Genomic DNA, 21,855 nt, shown 5'->3' with positions numbered 1-21,855 from the left:
GCACTGCACTCCAACACTGTCATGAAGGGGAGGGTGTTTGCTAGGAGCAATGTGCAGGAAGATGTAGGAAAAGGGTGGAAAGGTAAGAGGGGAGGAAGCAGCTGTGTTACACAACAAAGGAAAACTGAAAGAAAACTGTTTGGAAGGATGTCAGAACAGTTGTTACAGATTAACTCTGCCCATGAGGAGCTGGACTGAAACCCAGAAAATGGTTTTACATAGGCCAATAAACAGCATTCGGGTGGAAACTGGTTTAATGGCTGGCTTTGAGTACAAACTGGGTGAGGACTTCTGTTCCAAAACAGTAATGACTAAGAACTACTGTGCATGCCTGACACATCATTTTCAATCAGCTTCTAGTTCTTTCATTTTTCATTCAAATGTTTTTAAACTGCCTCTTGTCACATTTAAGGGAATAGTTGCTGGAAACAAAGGAAGGTTTTCTTGTTTTATGAGTTCAAAAGCTAGTCAGTTATAATTTTTTATGAGACTTATTCTTACTCCCTCTTGGTGCAGCTTGACACCACTCACAGTTCTCTGCTGGAATTCTGAAAAAACAGTTTGCCTAAATGTTTCCTGTGGCAGTGGAAGCTGGGATCCAAATCTCTTCCAACTCTGAATGTGTAGAAATTAGGTCTCTCTCAAGGCTTTTCACTTCATGGAAAAGTTTTGCACTCTGTATAAAATACTTCAGTAGCCCTTGGGTGCAGAGTAACTCTTCATCAGGTGGTTAACATGCTTTGTTTCTGAATATTATATTCATATTACGTCCCACACGTCCAACAGGTGGGTTTGAGAGGCTATACCTCATCCTTTCTAATAGGCTTGAGTGGTTGTTAGATCCACTTGAAAAGGTGGTCTTGTCTGAGACTTTTGCTCTTGAGTCTGGCTGAGATGGGAGCTGAACCTTCCCAAGGAAGGGTCTGAGCCTGAGCAGTGTGGCAAGGGACAGGAGCTCTGTATCCAACCAAACAAAAGAGTCCTAGTCTGAGTAACTAGGTTGTGATAGCAACCCTGCTTATTCAATAGGATTCACCCTAGGGCTGGCAGATAACATCATGTTTTGTCACCTGTGTTATAATTGGCTCCAGCCTTTTCAGGGAGACACACACAAAAAACCTGCTCTGATCCCAGAGTCAGTGATACACTTACTATCCATATTCTAGGAGTGGTTTGTTATACTCCATTTGTACAAACAGAAGGGTATAAACGTAACATGGAGACTCCATTTACAGGGGAAAATTACCTTGCTAAACTATTTCTTCTTAAAAGACAGTGAGAAAATGGTAGGTAAAATGAATCATCTCATTTCAGAGGTGAACTTCTTGCTTTCATTAACAGAAATGGTTCAGGTGATCAGGTGAGAGACTGATGTATAAATTAGCCCTGCGTGTTGCAGGGGATGGGGAACTACAAGAGCCTTAACTCATGCCTACTGAGTTTCTTTGCACATGAATGTGACAGTTTGTCACTCAGTTTACATTGGGTGAAGATGGTCCATTTCTCAGATATGGGAAGGGAGCAGATAACAGCAGCTAACATTATACTTCCAAGGTTCTTGTGAGGCTTTGAGGTGCTTTAAAAGTATCACATGGAAAGGGGTCATTTTAAGTCCAACTTCACTCATACCTTTTTATCACACAGTAAGGTGTTTTAGCTGGCTTTCTGTTCTTCACTTCATCGCAACTTAATGTATTTGGCTTTCTTTAATGTTTTGTCATAGTCTGAAGATCCCAGCTTTGTATATTTATTTAGGAGATAATGATGATCTGCCTGTCAGTTTTGTTATCAAGAAACACTGATAAGTGAAGATAGTGGCAATATCACTATTGACTGTAGCTGACAACATAGAGTTTCTGCAGAGCAGAAGTGTATTTTTTAGTTTTGCCTTAATTCCAAATCAAAGCACTTGTACGGGTGTTTATGTTTAGCAGTCACTCTATCAAAATACTTTGCCTGGAATTGTATCATTTATTGTTTTAATAAGTCTCTGAATGTGATTTGTTGTGACATGCAAGAAACACCACGACAGGAAATTGTAGCTCTGCTCCTGTATCATGCCGCAGCCTCCACTGACCTTATTGTTACCTGCCATGTTTAATTTTTTCCCTGTATGATCTATATGTCTTTGTCAGCAGTGTAGTTTACCCCTGATATTTTTCCCCTTGGCATGTACGCATTTTATTGCCAAGCGCATTATGTTGCTTTTTTCCAAACCTAATTGTTTTATTTCCTGCTCAAAGTCACAATTTTTTGGGTTTGTGTGTAGATGAGGTTGCATATGGATCACCTCTTGAGATACAATGGCTTTTCTGGCTTACTTCTTTGAATGTAAACCAGGGTCAAAAAGGGACCAGCAAGAGCTCAGACCTTGTCCATGGGACCAGGAACATGGCTGCAGGGAACACTGGGTCCCAGGAACTGGGAGTACTCCCGGGCTACCTGGGTGTATGTAATCTTTGAGTTCCTTTATGCTGTTCCAGAAGCTAGCATATGCAGTTTTCACAAGTGTGCTGACTCCTCCTTTTTCCATATCAGTAATGAAATTAAATAACACAGGTTGCGCAGGTGCTATATTCCCATGCCCCATAGGTTGAAAATTCTCCTTAAGAATCAAATATTTATTTAACAAAACAGTTACAGATATGGTATTTTGTTCAGGTTCTTGAATTGCCCCATCTCCTTAGTATCCGATATCGTTTGGCCTCTTTGCAGATGGCTTTATTAGACAGCCTCAGCAATGACTGATGGAGGTAATTACCTGAACATCCCACTGAACAGCAACAATAATTCTTCCTGTTCAGGCTTCCTGTGCTGTTTTTCCTGTTTTGTGAATGTGGATCCTGAAGTATCAATTCATCACCTTCCACAGGCTGAATTACTTTCTCTTAAAAACCATAAAACAAGCTAAAAATGAAAACCAACCACAACTATGGGCTGTACCAGATTGAAATCTACTTTACATAAGAAGTAACTGCCATCTTTGATTTTGAGTCAGTTTCAACCCAGGCACAAGTCTGGAACCAGAGTACCTGTAGGACTGCATCCTGTTGATGCTGTTACATGTGCTGAAGCACAGCCAATCTAAACGACATTTCTTAGAATGCTCTCCAAGTATTTGCTATTGCTTGTTAATTCAGTGTTACTTAAAGCCAATCACTGAACAGCACACAGCCTGCGAAGCTTAAGAGCCAGTCAGATCCAGAAAGGATCTCTTTTTAACTTAAAGAAGCTGTCATTCCCACCACAAAGGGTGGTGTCTGCTGCAACTCATAAACCCAAGAGTGAATATGGGACACTGAGAGCAAATACAAAATGAAGAGGTAGGATGCAAGGCAACTAGATAACATAAGTGGATGTCTTTTTATTGCTACAAGAGTCAATGGCTTTCAGAGCCAGAGCCTTGTTTTCAGAAAATTATGTTTTTGATCTAGTCCTGATTTAAACTTACGCATAGCATGCATAGTTATTCAGCGCTCTACAAGCATAGTATGGCAGTAAAACCATTAATAGAAAAGGTAAAGAAATGTAATGTGTTGGCCACTAAGTTGGATGATATAATGGATTGAATGGAAGACCTCCAGGTCTGAAAATGAACTCAGCTCAGAAAATGAACGGGCTGAAGGGACAGATGAGTTTTACTGTAACATTTGAGGCCACAGATATGATGCTGCTCCTTAGTTCCTGGTGACTTAAAGAGGTGACTCAAAACATTCTGGGGGAAGCTTACTTCACATAGAACGTTCTGCAGGTCTGTACATCATCGGTTTGGTCATCTGTGTCTTCTAGATCTCCACAGAGGCTGTAAGATGAAGATGTTCCTGATATCAGATTGCTGTGAAGAAGTAGAATCTGTTAAAATTTCTTCTTCTTTTCCCCATATTCTCCCCCATTTCTTTCCATAACTCAGAGGTGGTAAAAATGCTCACTTACTCCCTATAGTCCTTTGCTTTTCATTTAACTGTTCCTGTCAGGCTGTGGAACACAACGGGTCATGTTAGCAGAGAAAAAAAACAAGGCAGGGACCTCCTTACATCATGATTTTACAATAGATTAAAAAGAAAGCTCTGGTTTTGAAGTGGCTGCTTCCAGCTTCCTTTTACATAGCTATGATGTAATTGACTTACCTACTTATCCCTCCTTTATTCACAGTAACCACGTCTTTATAATGAAAGTATGTGGACTGTGTATTTTGCGTATGAATTTAAATATAGAACTGTGATTTCATCTTTCTGTTGTCCCAACCAGGCAGTTTGTTACACATGCACAAATTAAAATATCTTGTTCTACTGCATTCATATAATTAAATTCTCTAGTTTGTTACCATTCCTTTGTCATCCTGTAGTTGAACAGATTGTACAGTAATTGAAGCAATTGTTAAAATGTATGGCATTAAACGCCAGAAATCTTCTGTGAGAGCAGAGAACAAAAAATCAAATCAAGATGAATAGTTCTAGGACTGTGTTAGCTGAAATAAATCTAATCTAAGAAAATACCAGAGTTAAAGCCAGCAAGGTTTCCTAAAACATGTTCAAAGGATTTGGATAGAAGTGCTTTCAAACAAAATTAATATGGAGCTGATTACCATATACCCTAGGAGCACATATCTCTGTTAAATATAAATTTTAAAAAAACAATAAATGTGCCACTATGAGGCTTTAAATTGCATTCTGCTTTCAGACCTACTTTTGTCAAATGCAAGGCAAGGCACTTCATTAGAAGACCTCTTTTGTCATTGTGTTTATTTTCCGCCCATCAAAATGTGTGTCTAGACTCTACAGTGCTGCATGTCTATAAATACTTGAGACAGACAGATGCCAACATGGACAGACACACAGATTACATAGATAAAAGGCTTCTTGAAATAATAGCCCCACTTTCCGGTGGGCATGAGAGAACTGTCTGTTTTCAGTTTCATACCAACAGCTGGTAGGGACTGATGAATCATATGTCTAAAATACTTAGCAAGAATTCCATGGGTTTTATTAAAACCTGTGATTGAGGCTGCTGTGGCTATAAGGAATAGAAGAATAAACTGGTTTCCAGGGAGGTTTGAGGGGGAAGTGGAAGTGGCAGAAGGAGCACTAGGCTCAGACCAAATCTTCAGAACCGACTGAAAGGAGAACTGGAACTGACTGTAGAGACACATCCAGGATCATATCTTCCTTGACTTGAAAGAAGTCTAAACTGAAAGACCTAGAGAATGGCATCTTCTGCAGAGCAGAACTGAGAGGAAACCAAGGAATTGGGAATCAGAGGGGACTGCAGTTGTGGAGCTGAAGTTCCTAGGCTCAGGAACAGTGTGCACTGTCCAAGGAATTTTGAAGGCAGTCTGGTGGCAACTGCTTGGTGCTTGGGGTGGGAACAGCAGTTAAAGCAATTGACAAAAAATTTCTGTATCTCTTCCTTCCTCATTGTCCACAGCATGTAGTTAACTCCACATCCTATTCAAGCTGAATGGAGAAACAGAATGGATGAAAGGAATTGCAGCTGAAGTGGGTGGCTTTTGCAGCAAAGGAAAGCAATGTTTACTACAGCCAGTAATCCTTTTACCATGAGCTTACAGAAACTAAGAACCTAGTGTCTGAGCAGCCCCTGCTTCTACCTGAGCACACAGCAGCTCATGGGAAATCCTTCGTTACATGTCCTTCACTGAGTAACAACACTTGCTTCTTTTCAGAATCTTCTCTGAATTATGTGTCTACTGGCACTGATTACACATTTATAGCTCTGCTGTAACCCAGAGGACTTGCTTATTATGTATCCTAGTTATTAATTTCAGCCATCTAGCACATCATTACAAGGTAACAAATAACTATGGATGGAACTGGGACTCATGAGGCAAGAAACCAACCCAAACCAGTTATGAGTGGAGTCTGTGGCTGGGTAACACCTAAAAAATGAAAAAATGTCTACAAATATTGGTGTGTTTTAAACTCAGTCTGATTTTTTTTTAGCATTTCATCATTTCCTCTGGGAGTAGGTGCAAAGCTCCAGCCACTAGAAAGGTACATGGTCAAATGTACAAACTAATTCATGAGGCCATGTTGTTATATCCTGTAAATGGCTATTTGAAATTAATTTTTTTTTTCAAAGGTTGGTGGATAAATTGCTCTCTACTTTTACAGATTGTTCTGGCAAATAGACAGTAACCAAAAGCATAAAGCATAATTCAGTTATGAAACATTGTATTTTTGTCCAGTAAAAAATTGTAGGCTTCTCCATCTATGATTTGCTATGGGTGAAATACACTCACTAACTCCAAGGAATTGATTTAGTGCTGAAGAGAGCTAGAGGAAAGCCTGGAGAACAAAAGCTTGGCAGGAACTGTGGAAAAAGCACTTAAGAGTGAATGCTCAGTTCTAAGGGGAACAGTTAACAATTTAACAGACTTAGTATGCCACGCAGATGGCAGCACTTTCTTCATCCCCTGCAAGACCAAACAGCAGCCAGTTGTTCTCTTTAATAAGGTCTACACTCCTTGCATATTTAAGTTCAGTTTGGCTTAGTTTAACTGAGGAATGGATTGTTTCTACATAAAGTGACAATGTGGAATATTTTGATACAGAAGAGTAAAGAAGATGTGGGAACAATATGGATTTTTATTTTCTGCCCCAGTTTTCCCAGCAGTACCCCTAAAGTTGCAGTGCATGTCTCATTGCTAGAGGAGGGCTGAACATGCCTTATAATGAGAATTCATTACCTCTTGGACAGAAGCAAGAGCTGAAATGATATTTGGCACTCCCTTTTGAAGGAGGACTTGTCACCTCAAGGGGTCAGAGATGACTAAAGACAAATTTTGAAGATAGCTTAAAACTGACTCAGATGTTCAGTTTTTGGTCGGAGCCTTGTTCTAAAGTACATAGCATGGCAGACAGGGGGTGCATTCTCTGAAACTTTTCAAGACTGATGCATATTAAGGAAGCATCTTTGTGAAACCTAAAATAACAATGCCCATGATGAAAGCAAAGGGGAATGCAAGTTCCCAAAAAACCAGTCTGGGTAGTTCCAGAAATTAATCTGTTTGGATTATGTAATAAGTATGCTGGGACACTCCAACTGTTAGTAAAAGGCATAGATACGACTGGTTTATTGTAGTTTGGTTTGTTTTATTTATCGTTTTTTATCTAGCTGGACTATATCAGTCATTGATCTTTTCTTGATTAAACTCAGCATTTGGTTCAGATCTGAAAATTGTCAGGGTTCAAGGCTGTTAAGACCCAGGAGTATGATTTCAGTCTGTTAGGTTCATAGCTACTAGTCAGAAACTTGGCTGTTGACAAACATTACTAATAAATAAATAAATAGATAGATAAATAAATAAATTAATTAATAAATAGGTATATTTCAAGCCAGGACTCTATTTCAGGCTTGTGTCAAGCAGCAATTCTAACTACATTTCTCTTTTTTTTCTTCTTTGTAGAACCAAGGTGCTGATCTTGAAATCTTCACGCAGAATTGTGAGAGACTAACTATGGAGCCTGAAATAGAAAAGGAAAGCAACTTCATGATTTATGAGAGTGCAGGAACCATGTATCCAGCTTCAGAAATGCTCTGTACTGAAAAGACATTACAAGCAAAGAGTGCAAATTTACAGACCTGTTCTCAACACCATGCTTCTTGTGATAAGAAAGTAAATTGTCACCAACAAGTCTTCAGTGAGCAAAGAATTAATATTATTAGTAATGGCAACAAATCAAAGAATGACATTTCACCTTTGCCATTATGGGATACAGACTCTGTTCCTGATAAACAAAAATGTTTATGTGCTGTTCTTTTTTCTGCAAAGCTATGTGATGAGCCAAGGAAGGGAGACCAAAAGTGTAATTTTGACTCACACAGTAGCAACGACACAGATCTTCTCTGCAGTCTGTCATGTGATGAATCTCTGTATGAAGCTAATCCCAAGCCAGTCGTGGAATCTGGAGAACCTGGGTGCAGAGAAGATGATGATATGTCTGCAGTGCATGACAAGCTGTGGAAGCTTCTTCATGAAGAAGAGTCAGATTATCAAATCCCATTTGAAAACCGGGGCATCACAAGTTTAGAAATTAGGCCAACAGATAACAAAGTCACAGAACTGGACTTTGTACAGGAGACTGGTTCTGATCACCCTTTGCCAATAAATTTTATATTAGAGGAGGAACCTATTACGCAACCAGCTAGTAGACAAAGAACAGAGAAAGAAGAGTGCAATGTTTCTAATATCTTACTTAAAACAGATGAAGCATGTAACAGTGCATCCATAGGAAACATTTGTCTTGCACAAGTAGTAGAAACAGATGGTATATGTCTAGATTCTAGCACTGGAAATAAAATGGAAACACCATCCATTTGTGTTTCAGCAAATAGTATCATAAATACAGAGGAGTGCTTGGAGCAGAAGCCAAATCAAACATTAACTGACAGTAATGGATCCATTCAAATGACTGTCGCTTGGGAAGGAAAGCTTACCATTAATAATGCTTCCCGAATTTGTGATGCAGATTCTCTTCAAAGATTAAAAAATGTTCAGAGTGTTAATTTAGCATGTGAAAAAGAAAACCCATCTTACATGTCAGAGAAGTCGTGTGGGACAATTGGACAATTGCTTCATACTGAGCACGATACATCCTTGATAAATGAGTCTGTAACGGGTAAAGGGTGTCATTTTAGAGACTGTTATCCAGCAAGAAAAGCATTGGCTTATTTCCCTGAAAAGAAAGACATTTTCCCCAGTGAAAATACTGGTCAGTTTACACATGGAGAACACTCTTCTGTTAACACCATACATAAAAATTATGAAAAGAATTTACAAGAAAAAGATCACTCAGACTTGGATGTGCAAAATGATGCTAATTCTGACAGCTATCATCTTTCAAACAATAAGGACTGTCAAGATTTTCAAGTTGTTTCTAATGCACAGAAATATGGTTATGTAATGCAATTGCCCACTTTAATTAAGACTCCTGAAACCATAACACGTAAAAATCTACCCCAAAATATAGACCAGCTGACAGAAATAGAAAAACAAGAACTGGCATTCACTCCTTCCTCTGGGGATCCATTTTTAAGAGATTTTTATGTAGAAGTGCCCAGATACGAACCTTGTCAAACAGGAGAACAGAGAGAGATTTGCATGGGTGATGAACAAAGGGCTGGAACTTCCTGTGACTCAGGAGTTAGTCATGTTTCAGAGAGTCAGGCTGCACTTTCCCCTAATAATACATCAGAACAAGGTGTATTTTTTGTTGACAGCACCTTCAAGTCTGATGAAGAGTTAAAAACAGATTCTTCAAAAAATCAGGCATATGCATCTGGAAGTGTAACATCAGTTAGTACCCTGCTGCCTAGAAAAACTCAAAAAGAGTATCACAGCATAGCGAATGAAGATTATAGAGATACCAGTGATCAGTTAGATATCCAACAAGGGACTGTAAAAGAAACATTACCATTCTTCACACCTGTAAGCCAGTCAGAGAGCCATCTTACCAGTATATCAGCAATGGGATGTCTTGGCATAGGAAGTCAGGTAAAAACTGAATCCACACAAACTGCTGTCAAAGTAGATGAAAATTTGAGTAGGCTAGAAACTTTCTGCAAAGCATTGAAGGATCAGCTTCATAGAGTACCTGAAGAAAACAAGAAGGAAGCAGTCTTGTGTGAAAATAAAAAAGCGATTCAAAGAGCTATTGGATATAACCCAGATGAAGGTCCTTTGCACAATTTAGCTAGCTCTAAGGCTCAGAGACAGTTTATGAATATTAGCACTAAGCAGTCCTGTCCTGACTTGATCTCTTCCAGCAAGTTAACTGAGGTTGATAATTCAATTAAGTCTATGGAGTATGATAAAGAAGTCATGACATCAGAGAGTGTAGTAACTGGTTTAGTTAATTTGCCACCAGGTGATTCAGGGAACAACCAGTATTTTCAAGAACAACCATCATGCAGCAGAACTCAGCCATTCTCCTTAGTGTCAACCCCATATGATCCGTTCCCAGTCAATGAGGAAAGGCTAAGAAATCAGGAAGGGTCAAAATCCTACCAGACATCACCAGCTGTTGCTGAGACTGAGCCCATCAAATATAAACAAGACAAAGCAAAGAGTGGGCCTTCATCTGCTGGAGCTAAGAAGAAATTGCCACCAGCAACCCTGTCAAAAAAACCTCGACTGGAGGAGAGAGGAAATGTCAGCAAGGATCCTAGCTGTGTTGAGAAGTCTTTGAAGAGTGAGGCAGGCATGATTCATAAAGAAGATAGAAAAGAGCAAAGGAAAATAATTTTGAAAAAGGATAGCAAAGGTAAGACAAAACTGATTTTCATTTCTGTCCTTTCCCACCCTTCTGGCTACACTACAAAATTCAAATTCGTTAAACACACTGCAAGCCTACTTTTATCTAAATTGTGTCAGCTAAAGGTGTCCGGCTCTCACGGATTTTAATTTCTAGTTCTGTGAACTTAGTAACTACTGCTGTGCTCATGCCACAGAGCTGAACCCTCCCTAACATCCTTTTCCTAGCTAGAAAATATATTAAATTTATGAACTTTTTAACCTGTTTGAAATAGTTACTTCTTCATTGGTCTTTTCGAGTAACTTTTCAGGGATGTATAGCATAATGGAACCACATAACTACACACAATACAGCAACTGCAAGCTCAGTACTTGTATTTTATTACATTCCCACAAGGCTGTGTTCCCAGTTATGCTTCTGCACTGTGGCTCCCAAATGCAATTACCCTCTCTTGGTTACCAAATGCTTTTATTACTTGCAAAGTATTACTGTTTTTAGTAGGGTACTACTGATAAACATTATGTTTTGCAGTCCTATCTGATGACTGATTCTGCATTCCTTTTCACCACTGTTGGTTATAAATGACACTGATGAAATTAACAATATTAAACTGACACAGAAAACATAATTGAAATGAGAATCAGGTTACTTGTCAGAGTCTCTAGGCGGTTGCTAACAGGCACAACAAAATGCAGACAGGAGTAGCAATAGTGTAACAGCTAGACAGATGAGGTATTGGTGGTTTCTATGGATACTTTGCAAGGACCAAGATCTTATTTTTATCTTTTGACATTACGTTTCATGTTCGCATCATAAAATATTTTAATAGATCAGAGCAAGACTGAGCAGTGACTAAAGGTAAGCTACACAATTATGAAGTTCTTCAGAGATTCAAATTACAGTGCAGTCTGGTGAGAGTTCTACTTTTCCAATCACATTTAAAAAAACCCCAAACTTTTCTTTGTTCAAAGATGTGTCCTTTGCCAGAGAACCAAATGTGTGGGAGGAGAGACACATTCCTTCAAAACAGAGCAAGCAAACTGCAATTACTGAGAAATGCCTGATCTTTTTCCATATACCTGAGGCTATGTTTTAAACAGTCAGGCTTGCATCAGATAAGACTGAATTTTCTTAACCTCCTTCTTGATCTGCTTCAGTCCAGACTGAAATGAATGTGTATTTGTTCAGAGAACAAACAGAATTGTGTGGACCTTTGCCCAGCATTATGGGAAGGTTGGTATGGTTAGTCTGATATACTCAGTGTTCTCTTTTGTATTATTTTCAGCTGCAGGAGGAACAACTTTGTGGTTACAGCAGGGAATATGGAGCCATTAGTTCTATTTACAGTTCTGTCACATACTGTCTGCTTCATTTTAGCCCTGATTCAGCAAGATTCTTAGGCCTAAGGACTTAAGTAACTACAAGTTAAACATAGCAGTGAATTCCAGGTGCCTGACCCTTCGAGCTGGATCCAGCATTCCTTTGGCATTAGATGGGGAAAGTTAGACTGCAGGAATGGGATCCACAAACACATGTGTCAGGCCAGTTCATTCAGAGTGCAGCAGCTCAGAATTAACACAGTAGGAACATAACATCTTGCATTTACATCCCTTACATCTAGCAGGGATGTCTCACTTGAGTTGCAGGGACGTGTCACGATCCCAAAACCTTTCCCTAAGTATATGTTCCCTTTCTTTCCAAGTACCCTCCACCCTTCTGCTCATGCCATGCCCATGTGCAAAGACACTGGAGAGTTCTGTGAACCAGTAAAGAAGTCTTAGCAGAGAACCAAGTCATCAGGACCTTCCCCAAGCTGGGCACAGTGCTCTCTCTCTGTAACCTGAGTGATTCTTGGATTTGTTCTGCACGATGGTCAATGTTTAGCAAAAGAACTGTGCCCTATGGCTGGAAAGGTAGGGACTTTCTTTAGAGGTGGGAAATTAATCCTTGTGAAACTGAAGAGGGATGCAAAGGCCACTGACATTACCAAATGCAAATACCTAACCACAACGTTAATATCTAACCAGCTGTGTTTTTAAGGAAATGGTGCCATCACTGTATCTTGCAGCGTCTCATCTTGACAGTGTGTGTTAGGTATGTTCTGAGAACACCTTGGAGACTGAGCATCTCCTGGGACTTAAAGCGTTTTCTCTCAAAGGCTGTGATCATTTAAAAAAATCTACTAGTTACAAGTATCGGTTAATGTGGATTCTCATTATGTAACCGTATGGTATGCTCTACATTCGTGGTGGTTTTTTTTACTAATAAAACCGCCTGGACCTTTAGTCACAGAGCATGTGTATTGGTTAAGAAATTATTTTATGTTGATGCCTTTTTAGGCTAGAACTTCCCTTGGGTCCTATTCCATAAATCCAAAATGTCTTTGCATTGAAAACATTGCCCTTGAGTGTGTGGGGCACTGAATCAGTCTTCTAAAACCTCTGTATTTTAAAGCCCTGGCTTCTGCACCAGAAGAAATCATAATTATTTACCAGTGTTGTCAGATTCATATTCTTAACAGCTGAAAATCAGTCTGGGATTCCTTTAAAATGCCAAAACCATTATTATTATCTTCTAATCCTAAACTGTGGCTCTTCTCTTTCAAGCTCCCAAGCTGCTGAAGAAAATCCAAGCAGAGTTGTTCCCTGACTGCTCTGGAAATATTAAGCTATGCTGTCAATTTGGTGACATTCATGGTGACTCCACCATTACATGGACTAAAGATTCCAAGTTACTAGCTCGACTGCAGAGAAGGTAAGTGACTGTTTCTGAAGGACTGGTAGTTTCTGAATAGCTTTGGGGAAAATATGCCAGTGATTCACTTTTGTGTTTGTTAAGAGGATTAGTATGATAGGTGCAAAAATTAAGTTTAACAGTGTAATTAAGTAGCTTATTTTCACACAGTGCATTAATGTTGGTCATAGTTTGCATTCTATCACCAGTAATTCCTCTCGGCCTGATCATAACCAGACTCATCCAACTTTCAAGTACTATAAAATATCAAATAAAATTTGAAACTCAGCACCCAGCTAAACAACATAAATGCACTTGGTTAATATTTGGGAAGCTCTGTCCTTGTATGGTGCAAGTGAATTGCTGAAAGAACTAACGTGCAATGTAGAGCTTGATGTGATTATTCTGCAGTATCAATAGAAACTGGGGGATGAATAGATTGAGAGCAGCCCTGCAGAGAAGGACTTGTGATACCGATGGGCAAAAAAATGGGATATGAGCTGGCAATGTGCACTTGAAGCCCAGAAAGCCAATTGTATCCTGGACTGCATCAGAAGAAGTGTGGCCAGTAGGTCAAGGGAAATTCTCCTCCTTTGCTCTGGTGAGACCCTACCTGGAGCACTTAATTTGATTCTGAGGTCCCCAGTACAAGAAAGACATGGACCTATTAGAGCAGAGGAGGCCACAAGAGTGATCCAAGGGCTGGAACACCTCACCAGTGAAGAAAGGCTGGGAAAGTTGGGGTTGTTCAGCCTGGAGAAGAGAAGGCTCCAGGTAGACCTTATAGTGGCCTTTTCAGTACATAAAGGGGGCTTATAAGAAAGCTGGAGAGAGAGTTTATACCAGGACCTGTAGTGATAGGACAAGGGACAAAAGAGGGCAGGAATGAAATTAAAGAAGAAATGTTTTACAATGAGGATGGTGAGACTGGCACAGGCTGCCCAGAGAAGCTGTGGGTGCCCCATTCCCAGCAGTGTTCAAGGCCAGGTTGGATGAGTCTTGGAGCAACCTGGTCTCATGGAAGGTGTTGGACTTGATGACCTTTGAAGGTCCCTTCCAGCCCAAAACATTTATGATTCTACTTTGAACTTCATATTTGTATCAAATGGAACTTGAAGCTGATTGGATTCAACAACGGGAGTTGTATTTAAGGAAGAATGATCTCTCCCCTTAACCCAGGCAATTAACCTGACTCTGAGTGACCAGAGGCAGTGCAATGAGATGGGTGGAGATAAAAGCTTCTTAAGGCCTTTATCAGGATCTTTTCCAGTTTTTTTCTTAAAAGTCCATTTTTATGAAATGAGTTATTTTCTTCTGTAGCAGTAGTGACATTCTTATCACATAGCTCTTAAAATCTGTTTATAATGTTTCAAAAATACATTTGAAACATTATAAACAGGTAGTACTGTTTCCATGTGGTTTTATTGCTTCCAGAGCCAGCTTGGGTCTGCAAGGACTGTAGCATTCACATATCATTGCGCCCCTGTTAATAATGTCTGCCTTTGATCCATTTGTGGATTTGCATACACAGACATCAAAGAACAAATATCTAGCTTGAAAAAAAGCAAAGGAACAGAGAAAGCTGAGTGAGGAGTCAATACTGAGGAACAGCATGCAACATTTTGGGCTTTTGTATGTTCATACTTTATATAATTTGGCCGTGATATTGCTAGAAATGTTAGAATGCCTTTTGGTGTGATTTGATTATTTTTTACTCTGATTGAGGTACTTTTCTCTCAGAATGTCATAGGATCATCTATTGTGAAACACATAATAGAGGCTGAATGCTTCTAAGTAGGGTGAGATAAAATATTTTTTCTACTTGCATCATATTTGAATCAGTCTTTGCAGTGAGGGACTGAAATTCCAGAGACAGGAGGAGACATATGTGGAATAATCAGGAAATATCTTTAAAAAGTATTGATGTGTAAAATTAACATATTCTGTTTCAGTGCCCAGGATAACTCTCCTGTCTCTTTGGCAATAGCTAAAGCCAGTAACAAAGACCAGGGAATGTATTATTGCTGCTTGAATAATCTATATGGAAAGGTGACTGCTGAGTTTAATCTGACTTCTGAAGGTAAATCCCAATTTATAATTTTGATTAATAATAATGACAATGGCATTTTCCATTAATAATTTTAAAAAATATAACAACTGTTTCTTTGTTTCCTTGTAGTGTTGGAACATCTCTCAGGTTTTCAGAATTGTGAAGGTAAGTGCACACATCTGCTTGAATGTGTGCTCACAATTGGAAGGAACCATCTTTGTTTCTTCTGGTTTCCAAATAGAACAAAGAATGAAAAAATATAACTAGACTGAGACATTTTGACATGTTATCCCATGGGAAACTATGGGAATCCACTGAAGTCATCAGTATTGTGTTTTTGCTAGCTGTCTTTCCCCTTTTGCAGTCACCTTTGCTGTACCATCAAAGATAAAATTCACTTTAGTCCATGGGAGTTTTGTAGGTTAAACCTTCATGTAGGATGGAATGGTTTGTGCAGAATCAAGGAGTACCTGCTGTGACAAACTGTTGATCTGAACTTAACTCTGTAACTTCTTGTTAGTTTGGTGCACTAGTACTTCACATACAGTAAACAGAGAAATAACATGGCATGTGTTATACAGAGACATAGACACACACGGAGTACTGAAAGCTCTTTTGGCAGAAATACTTGCCGTTGGTGTTTGAACACATGGTCTTCGCAAGTCACCTGCTATGTAACTTTACTCCAAGAGAAAGACAGGCATGAAGTTTTGGAATGCTTTCCCCATATGTTAACTTGTGTTTAATCACACTCAGTGTATGTCTTGCTCTGCTGCAGCTAAAGATAGACAGTACAATTCAAATTGGTTTATCATTTCTGAACACACTGTACTAATCAAGTACTTCATTTGGCCAATTGATTTTTCTTTCTTTTTTTAGAAGAATAAAATTAAGCATTTACTTCCTTGTTAAAATAAAAGCAGGAAACTTCATGTAACAGCACTGTATAGCTTTTGATCAACGGAGAATTTTAGGTGGAGTTAAGGAGCCTTCTAATTCTAGTTTTATATGTGCACTGTTTCCTCTGTGCTTCAAAGAGAGGCAATAGTGTGCAGAATCTAAACCAGAAATAACTATAAAGAGGAGCGGCAAGGACTTCATGGCTGTGTAGTCAACACCTTTTTTCTCCTCTTTATCTTTTTCACTGATATTCCTTGAAATGTAGTGCTGAGAGATGTGAGGTGCAGTTAGAATTTTTTAGTTTCTCTCAGTTCTTAACCTTAACCACTTTTCCCCCCCTTATATATTTTTTTCTTCCATTTGTATTCCAGTGATCATTTAAAAGGGTGAAATCCATAATGCTGCTTGATTTCAGCTGTAGCAAACTTAAGAACACATTCTTATGCTACTGGTAATTTCAAAATCCACAGGTGGGGGGATAAGATGAATATTGTACAAATTTCTCCTGAATATAATGATCACTAAAATGGATGTATTTGCTTTTTGATTGAAAGTGACACAGTCATTTACAGAAATGTGCTTCTTATTCAAAATCACTTATGAAGAAAAAAATCTTGTTATTTTATTCTACCTTTGCTAATAAACCTGTTTTTAAGCTTGTGCTTGCCAGATTGAAAAGAAACACTTTAACGTGCCAGTCTGCAGCACTGGAGCTGTGTAGCGCATGTGGTTGGTACTAGGAAAGGCATGTTTCCATCATGGTCATATTGGATAAGGACTGAGACCTCTTTCAGCTGAGTGCTTCTATGAACATGTTGGCAGAATCTTTCCTTGAAATGATTCAAAGCTGAAAGCTGAAACAAGCACTGGTTATACCAGAAACTTCTGGCTTTTCTGAAAAGACAGGCTAGCTTCAGAAGAATGTGCTCTGGGCACATGGGGCAAAGATCTGTCTTCTACTTTTAAATTCATATCTATGTACATTGCTGAACATTAGCTTTATTACTGTCTGTGTCTTCCCAAAAAAGCAGAGTTACCAGGATCTCTGTATTCCCTCAATGCCTCTTCAGTTCTCAGTCAGCTTGACCTCACATTCATTTGAAGCTCCAGTTTACAACTCCCCTAATATGTTTAAAACCAGCTTTTGTGATCTTTGCCTCTATTTTGTGTTTGCTACACTCTGTATTCTCTCCTTATGAACCTGAACTGCCACCTTTCTCCATGCTGGCTTCAGGCAGTAGAGGCAGCAAGCTACATTTAGAGAAGCAGGGTCCCAACCCCATGTTAACACAAGTTAGGCCTTTTATTCTGTTTCTATTGAGCATTTTCTTTAATACTCTATGGGGAGATGCATGCGATCCCCCATGGCACCCCTTTCCCTGTGACTGCAGAAGGTTGTGCAGAACAAAGCGGCATTGTGTTTCAGGTGTGGAAGAAATTGAATTCATGCAGCTCATGTTTAGAGAAGATTTCATCAGTGACAGCTATTTTGGTGGGAATCTGCATGGAATAATAGCTACAGAAGAGCTTCACTTTGGTGAAGGAATGCACCGGAAAGCCTTCCGAAGTAAAGTGATGCAAGGCCTCATGCCAGTGTTCAGTCCTGGCCACGCCTGTGTTCTCAAAGTGCACAATGCTATCACATATGGGACCAAGAGTAAGGATGACCTAGTTCAAAAGAATTACAAACTAGCACTGCAGGTAAGTTTCCCCTGTCCTTTGTAAGCAAGAATTGTGGGGAAAAGCTGTCTTGCAAATATTCAAACAGATGATCTGTTAAGTGTTTTGAGTAATATTCCATAGGCATATTTGTTTGTAATATAGGAATGCTATGTCCAAAATACTGCAAGGGAGTATGCGAAGATATATGCGGCTGAAGCTGAACCCTTGGAAGGCTTTGGGGAAGTACCAGAGTGAGTGTACATATATATATATAATTTTTTTAAAAATATACATATACATGTGTATATATATATATATTTTCCTGTGCCACAGCTGCTCACTGACTGCTAGAAGAAAAAGAGGAATTGTGAAAACAGCGTTACAGCTGGAGTTGTGTCCTAAATAATACTAGGTATCGAGATGGTGAGAGAGATTCCATTTCCATTAGAGAAGGCTAATAAAGTGTAAAGACAGTAAATAGCAGGTAAAACCCATGTTTTTGATATAAATTTAGAGGAAAATATTAATGTTGGTGAAGTAACACCAGTAGGTGATAATACTAGTATCATTTAGCAACAGCAGTGTGGGATTAGTCAGGTCTTCCGACTTTCCATTAAAAATGAAATCTTGAGAGAAATCATGATCATTCTGAAGATGGTATGAAGTCACTCCTTTGGCAAGTTTTTAATGTATAGAGAGTCTTATGCCAGAAAGCCCAACTCTGATTCTAGGTTTTCACAAAGATTGGGTTACTTAATCTCAGCAGTTTTCCTTTTCTTGAATATGCGTACATCAGGCCATAGTTCAATAAGTGTTCATCTCTGCCTCTGAGGCTGGAAAGTGGCACCTTAAAGATTTGGTAACGGATCTTTTTCAAAGAATTTGCTATTCCAGTGTCAGGCTACTGCAGAGAGTTGAATTTGCAGTGAATGGTTGACATTCCATCTGCCTTGCTTCAAGGATAAGACCTAAATGCTTGACAGGAGGCTAAATCTCCATCTCTGTTTAGATAACACAAGATCTGCTCAGTTGCACTGATTCCCTGAAGAAAAGGACCACTTAAAGCACAGCCTCTGGAACAATGGCAATGAAATCTTTTAGGGAAAATATTTGTGCAAGCAGCTTCTTTTCTACTGCTCTTGATAAAATTTGTGTTTGAGAAGTTTCTCTAGGCACAGGATATAACCTCTAGTTTTTGACACAAGAGAGAGACCATGTAGCCTATGCAAACTACAAGTCTGGTGCAAATCACAGGCACATGGAAGGTTCAGATTTGGTGCTTTATTCTAAACAGTTGGCCAGAAGACACCAGATAAGAGGAAAAAGAGATGATGTGCGTATGCTTTGGTCTGCTTTTTAATTTCAAAATTTTAAGGCTGAATTCCTTTCTTATAGCCATCCCTTGTCAGTCCAAACTTGAATTTAAAAGAAGGTATATTCCTTGCAACATTTTATGAACTAAAGAGAGCATGAGAGGTCATACACATTTTCCAGTTAGCTTTAAAACTACAGCCTTAGCCTGTCTGCACACGTTTGACCATAACAGAAAGCTGAGGTAATGATAGAGAGCACTGCCCTATAATAGTCAGTGGCCTGGCAGCTAGACATTTATAAAAGGGCAGAGGAGACCGAGAGAGAGATATTCTGTGGTCTTGAGGTTACTTATGGTGCTTCTACAATGGTGTAGTACTAACATGTCTATTAACCAGTGACCCATTTATTTTCCTTTCAATGTGCAGTAATATGAAACTATGGAGCCATATGTACTAACAAAAGCTGGTCACTTTAATGATACTGGTCAAGTTAAGCTGATATCATACCTTTAGTGAGTAGGTTAGAACTAGACAAGTGCCTACAGTTGCAGTGATTGTTCCTTAGAAAGAGAATAACTACTGTGTAAAGGCCATTTGTACCACTTTAACTGCATGTGCTGTAACAATATGGGTAAAATATCACAACAACAAATAAATTAACGCTGTCAATAAAGCTTAATTGTAGACTAGGACTGGACGACTAATACAGAAGTGCTCTGGTTAGGTGTGGTTTTCTGTCTCATGACTAATTCTTCTAGATACTTCCTTTCAGTGTGTATAGAGCACATGCGTACATTCACAATTCTGCCATTTCCAGAATCCAGTACAAGTATGTCTGGAAGCAACTATACCACCCCTTGGGCAGTGTTACTCTAAGAGATAAGATTGTTTATAAGAAAGCAAGTAACCAGAAATCTGTTCTGTGGTGATAGTAATTTCCCTAGGAAAGACATGTACCAGCTAGGAGCTCTTGTGAGCTAGCTGGTGAAATAGAGTTATATTCTTTTATCAGCTGAAGCTGAATGGCTTTCCAAAATGACCTTATCTCACAGCAGTATTAAATTCCACTCTAATATACACTAATGTCACTTGTTTGCTTACTCTAAGGTCTTAATTTTGAACGCTTACATTGTGGTATCAGAGTGCTGTCTAACAAGTATGGTGAGCTTTTCCAGTGTAAGAACAAATAGAAGAAGACTGCCTATGGGGTAGAACACTGCTTTCCAGACAGCAGGAACTTTGGTAACCAAGAAGTTCATGTTGCTAGTGAGACAGATACTTCCAGACCATTGTCGTTATCACTTCACATTCAGTCTTTCTTTCTGGGGAGACCATGAGACTCTAATTTTGCTTGATATTGGACATGAGGTTTTGGCATAGTGCATCTTTAGACGTAAGTCGACCTAGCCTGGTTTCCTACAAAAATTTGTAAGGCTTTCTGGCTAAACTAGCTCAATTTCTAAATTAATAAAATAAGACAAATTTTTTCAAGTTTGCAATTTCCTGAAAACTTCATACAGAAATAGCTGAACTTTTCTGACCTGGATCCAGACTCTGCCAAAGTCCAAGAATCTTCAGATTCTAGATTTTCACTTGAGCCAACTTGTCTTGAGAATCTGATATCTTTCCAGGCACTTTCTTGTTTCCTCTTACTTTTTGGTAAAGTAGTTGCTTTGTATTTTCATTATCAAAAGTGTTTTCTAATTTTGGATGTGTCAGGTTTTAGAAGTCTAGTCTGAGAAATCCTCCACTTAGAGTGGTCTTGGGCAAAGCTCCTTCTGGAGAGGATCAAATTTGCAGGCCTAACACCTCACCAAGACTGAATCAGTCAGCCTGAGCAGTTGAAGCAGTGATATTCCAAGATACGCAAGCACTCTTTATTATGCAGTTTGGGTTTTGGGATGTAATAGGACAACATCAGAAAGCATGCTTTGAAAAAGTTTACACCTGAATAAATAATACAAAGAAATGAGCACATAAAGGATAATGTGATTATGTTCTAGAGCTGCCTAGAAGATCCCAATCTTATCCAGATGTCTCCTGGCATTGTTTAGACTTGGTTAATTCATAGATCTTGTTCATTCATGCTCTGAGATCACTGGCCACTTTGCCTGTTTCTTAGTCCTTCATTGACAGAACTGGCTGGATTTTACTGTTTTTTATCCCTTGATTTCAGGATCATTCCTATTTTTCTTGTTCATCGCCCTGCTAATAACATCCCCTATGCGACAGTGGAGGAGGAGCTGGTTGGGGAGTTTGTGAAATACTCTGTCAGGGATGGCAAGGAAGTAAATTTCCTGAGAAGAGACTCAGAGGCTGGCCAGAAGTGTTGCACCTTCCAGCACTGGGTGTATGAAAAAACCAGTGGGAGCTTGCTTGTCACTGACCTGCAAGGTGAGTTGTCTGAGTAGGGGCAATAAAATGGCATTCCCATGATACAGGCTGGTGACCACTCACAGTCAATCCTCATACCTGTGGAACTTCCAGAGACTTGTTTCTGAGCTATGTTATTCTTGGCTTTCTGTGTCCTATTGGCAATGTTGAATGTGCTCCTTCCATAACCTTGTAACGGGCAAAGTCTTCTCCAGATGTGGACAGTACCATGGCCCAGTGTCTGTTTTAATACAGCATCTTACGCAGATCAGAGTGAAAGACAGGAGAGAGAGTTAGGTTGATTTTCTAGCCTCTTTTAAGTGCACTCTGTTTATTTGTGTGTGGTGTGCACTATGCTAGGGAACAGAAAGACGTTAATCACTTGCCTACTGTGGCAGCAGGGGCTAACATGTATTAACCTATGCAGTATTATGATGTTTATCTAATCAGCAGAGAAAGGAAATGTTTACCTAGCTTATGTTCTTCTAAGAAGACAGTTTATAAAAGAAAAAACAAATCTTACACTCTTAATGAGAGAGTTGTTCTTCTACAT

General features: G+C 39.2%; 1 protein-coding gene across 1 annotated transcript in view; it reads left to right on the top strand.

Moving 5' to 3' along the window:
• ALPK2 (alpha kinase 2) overlaps positions 1-21,855 on the top strand; it is a 35,544-nt gene that overhangs the window by 4,199 nt on the left and 9,490 nt on the right. Inside the window, exons 2-8 of the mRNA XM_037374637.1 lie at positions 7,424-10,280; positions 12,878-13,025; positions 14,957-15,084; positions 15,184-15,219; positions 17,381-17,655; positions 17,779-17,867; positions 21,106-21,323. Of these exons, the coding sequence (XP_037230534.1) occupies positions 7,424-10,280; positions 12,878-13,025; positions 14,957-15,084; positions 15,184-15,219; positions 17,381-17,655; positions 17,779-17,867; positions 21,106-21,323 (3,751 nt within the window). The remainder of the gene's footprint in view (positions 1-7,423; positions 10,281-12,877; positions 13,026-14,956; positions 15,085-15,183; positions 15,220-17,380; positions 17,656-17,778; positions 17,868-21,105; positions 21,324-21,855) is intronic.

This window comes from Falco rusticolus, chromosome Z, assembly GCF_015220075.1.
Source record: "Falco rusticolus isolate bFalRus1 chromosome Z, bFalRus1.pri, whole genome shotgun sequence".
NCBI classification, from domain to species: Eukaryota; Metazoa; Chordata; class Aves; order Falconiformes; family Falconidae; genus Falco; species Falco rusticolus.
This window is presented reverse-complemented; position numbering and strand designations above follow the sequence as displayed.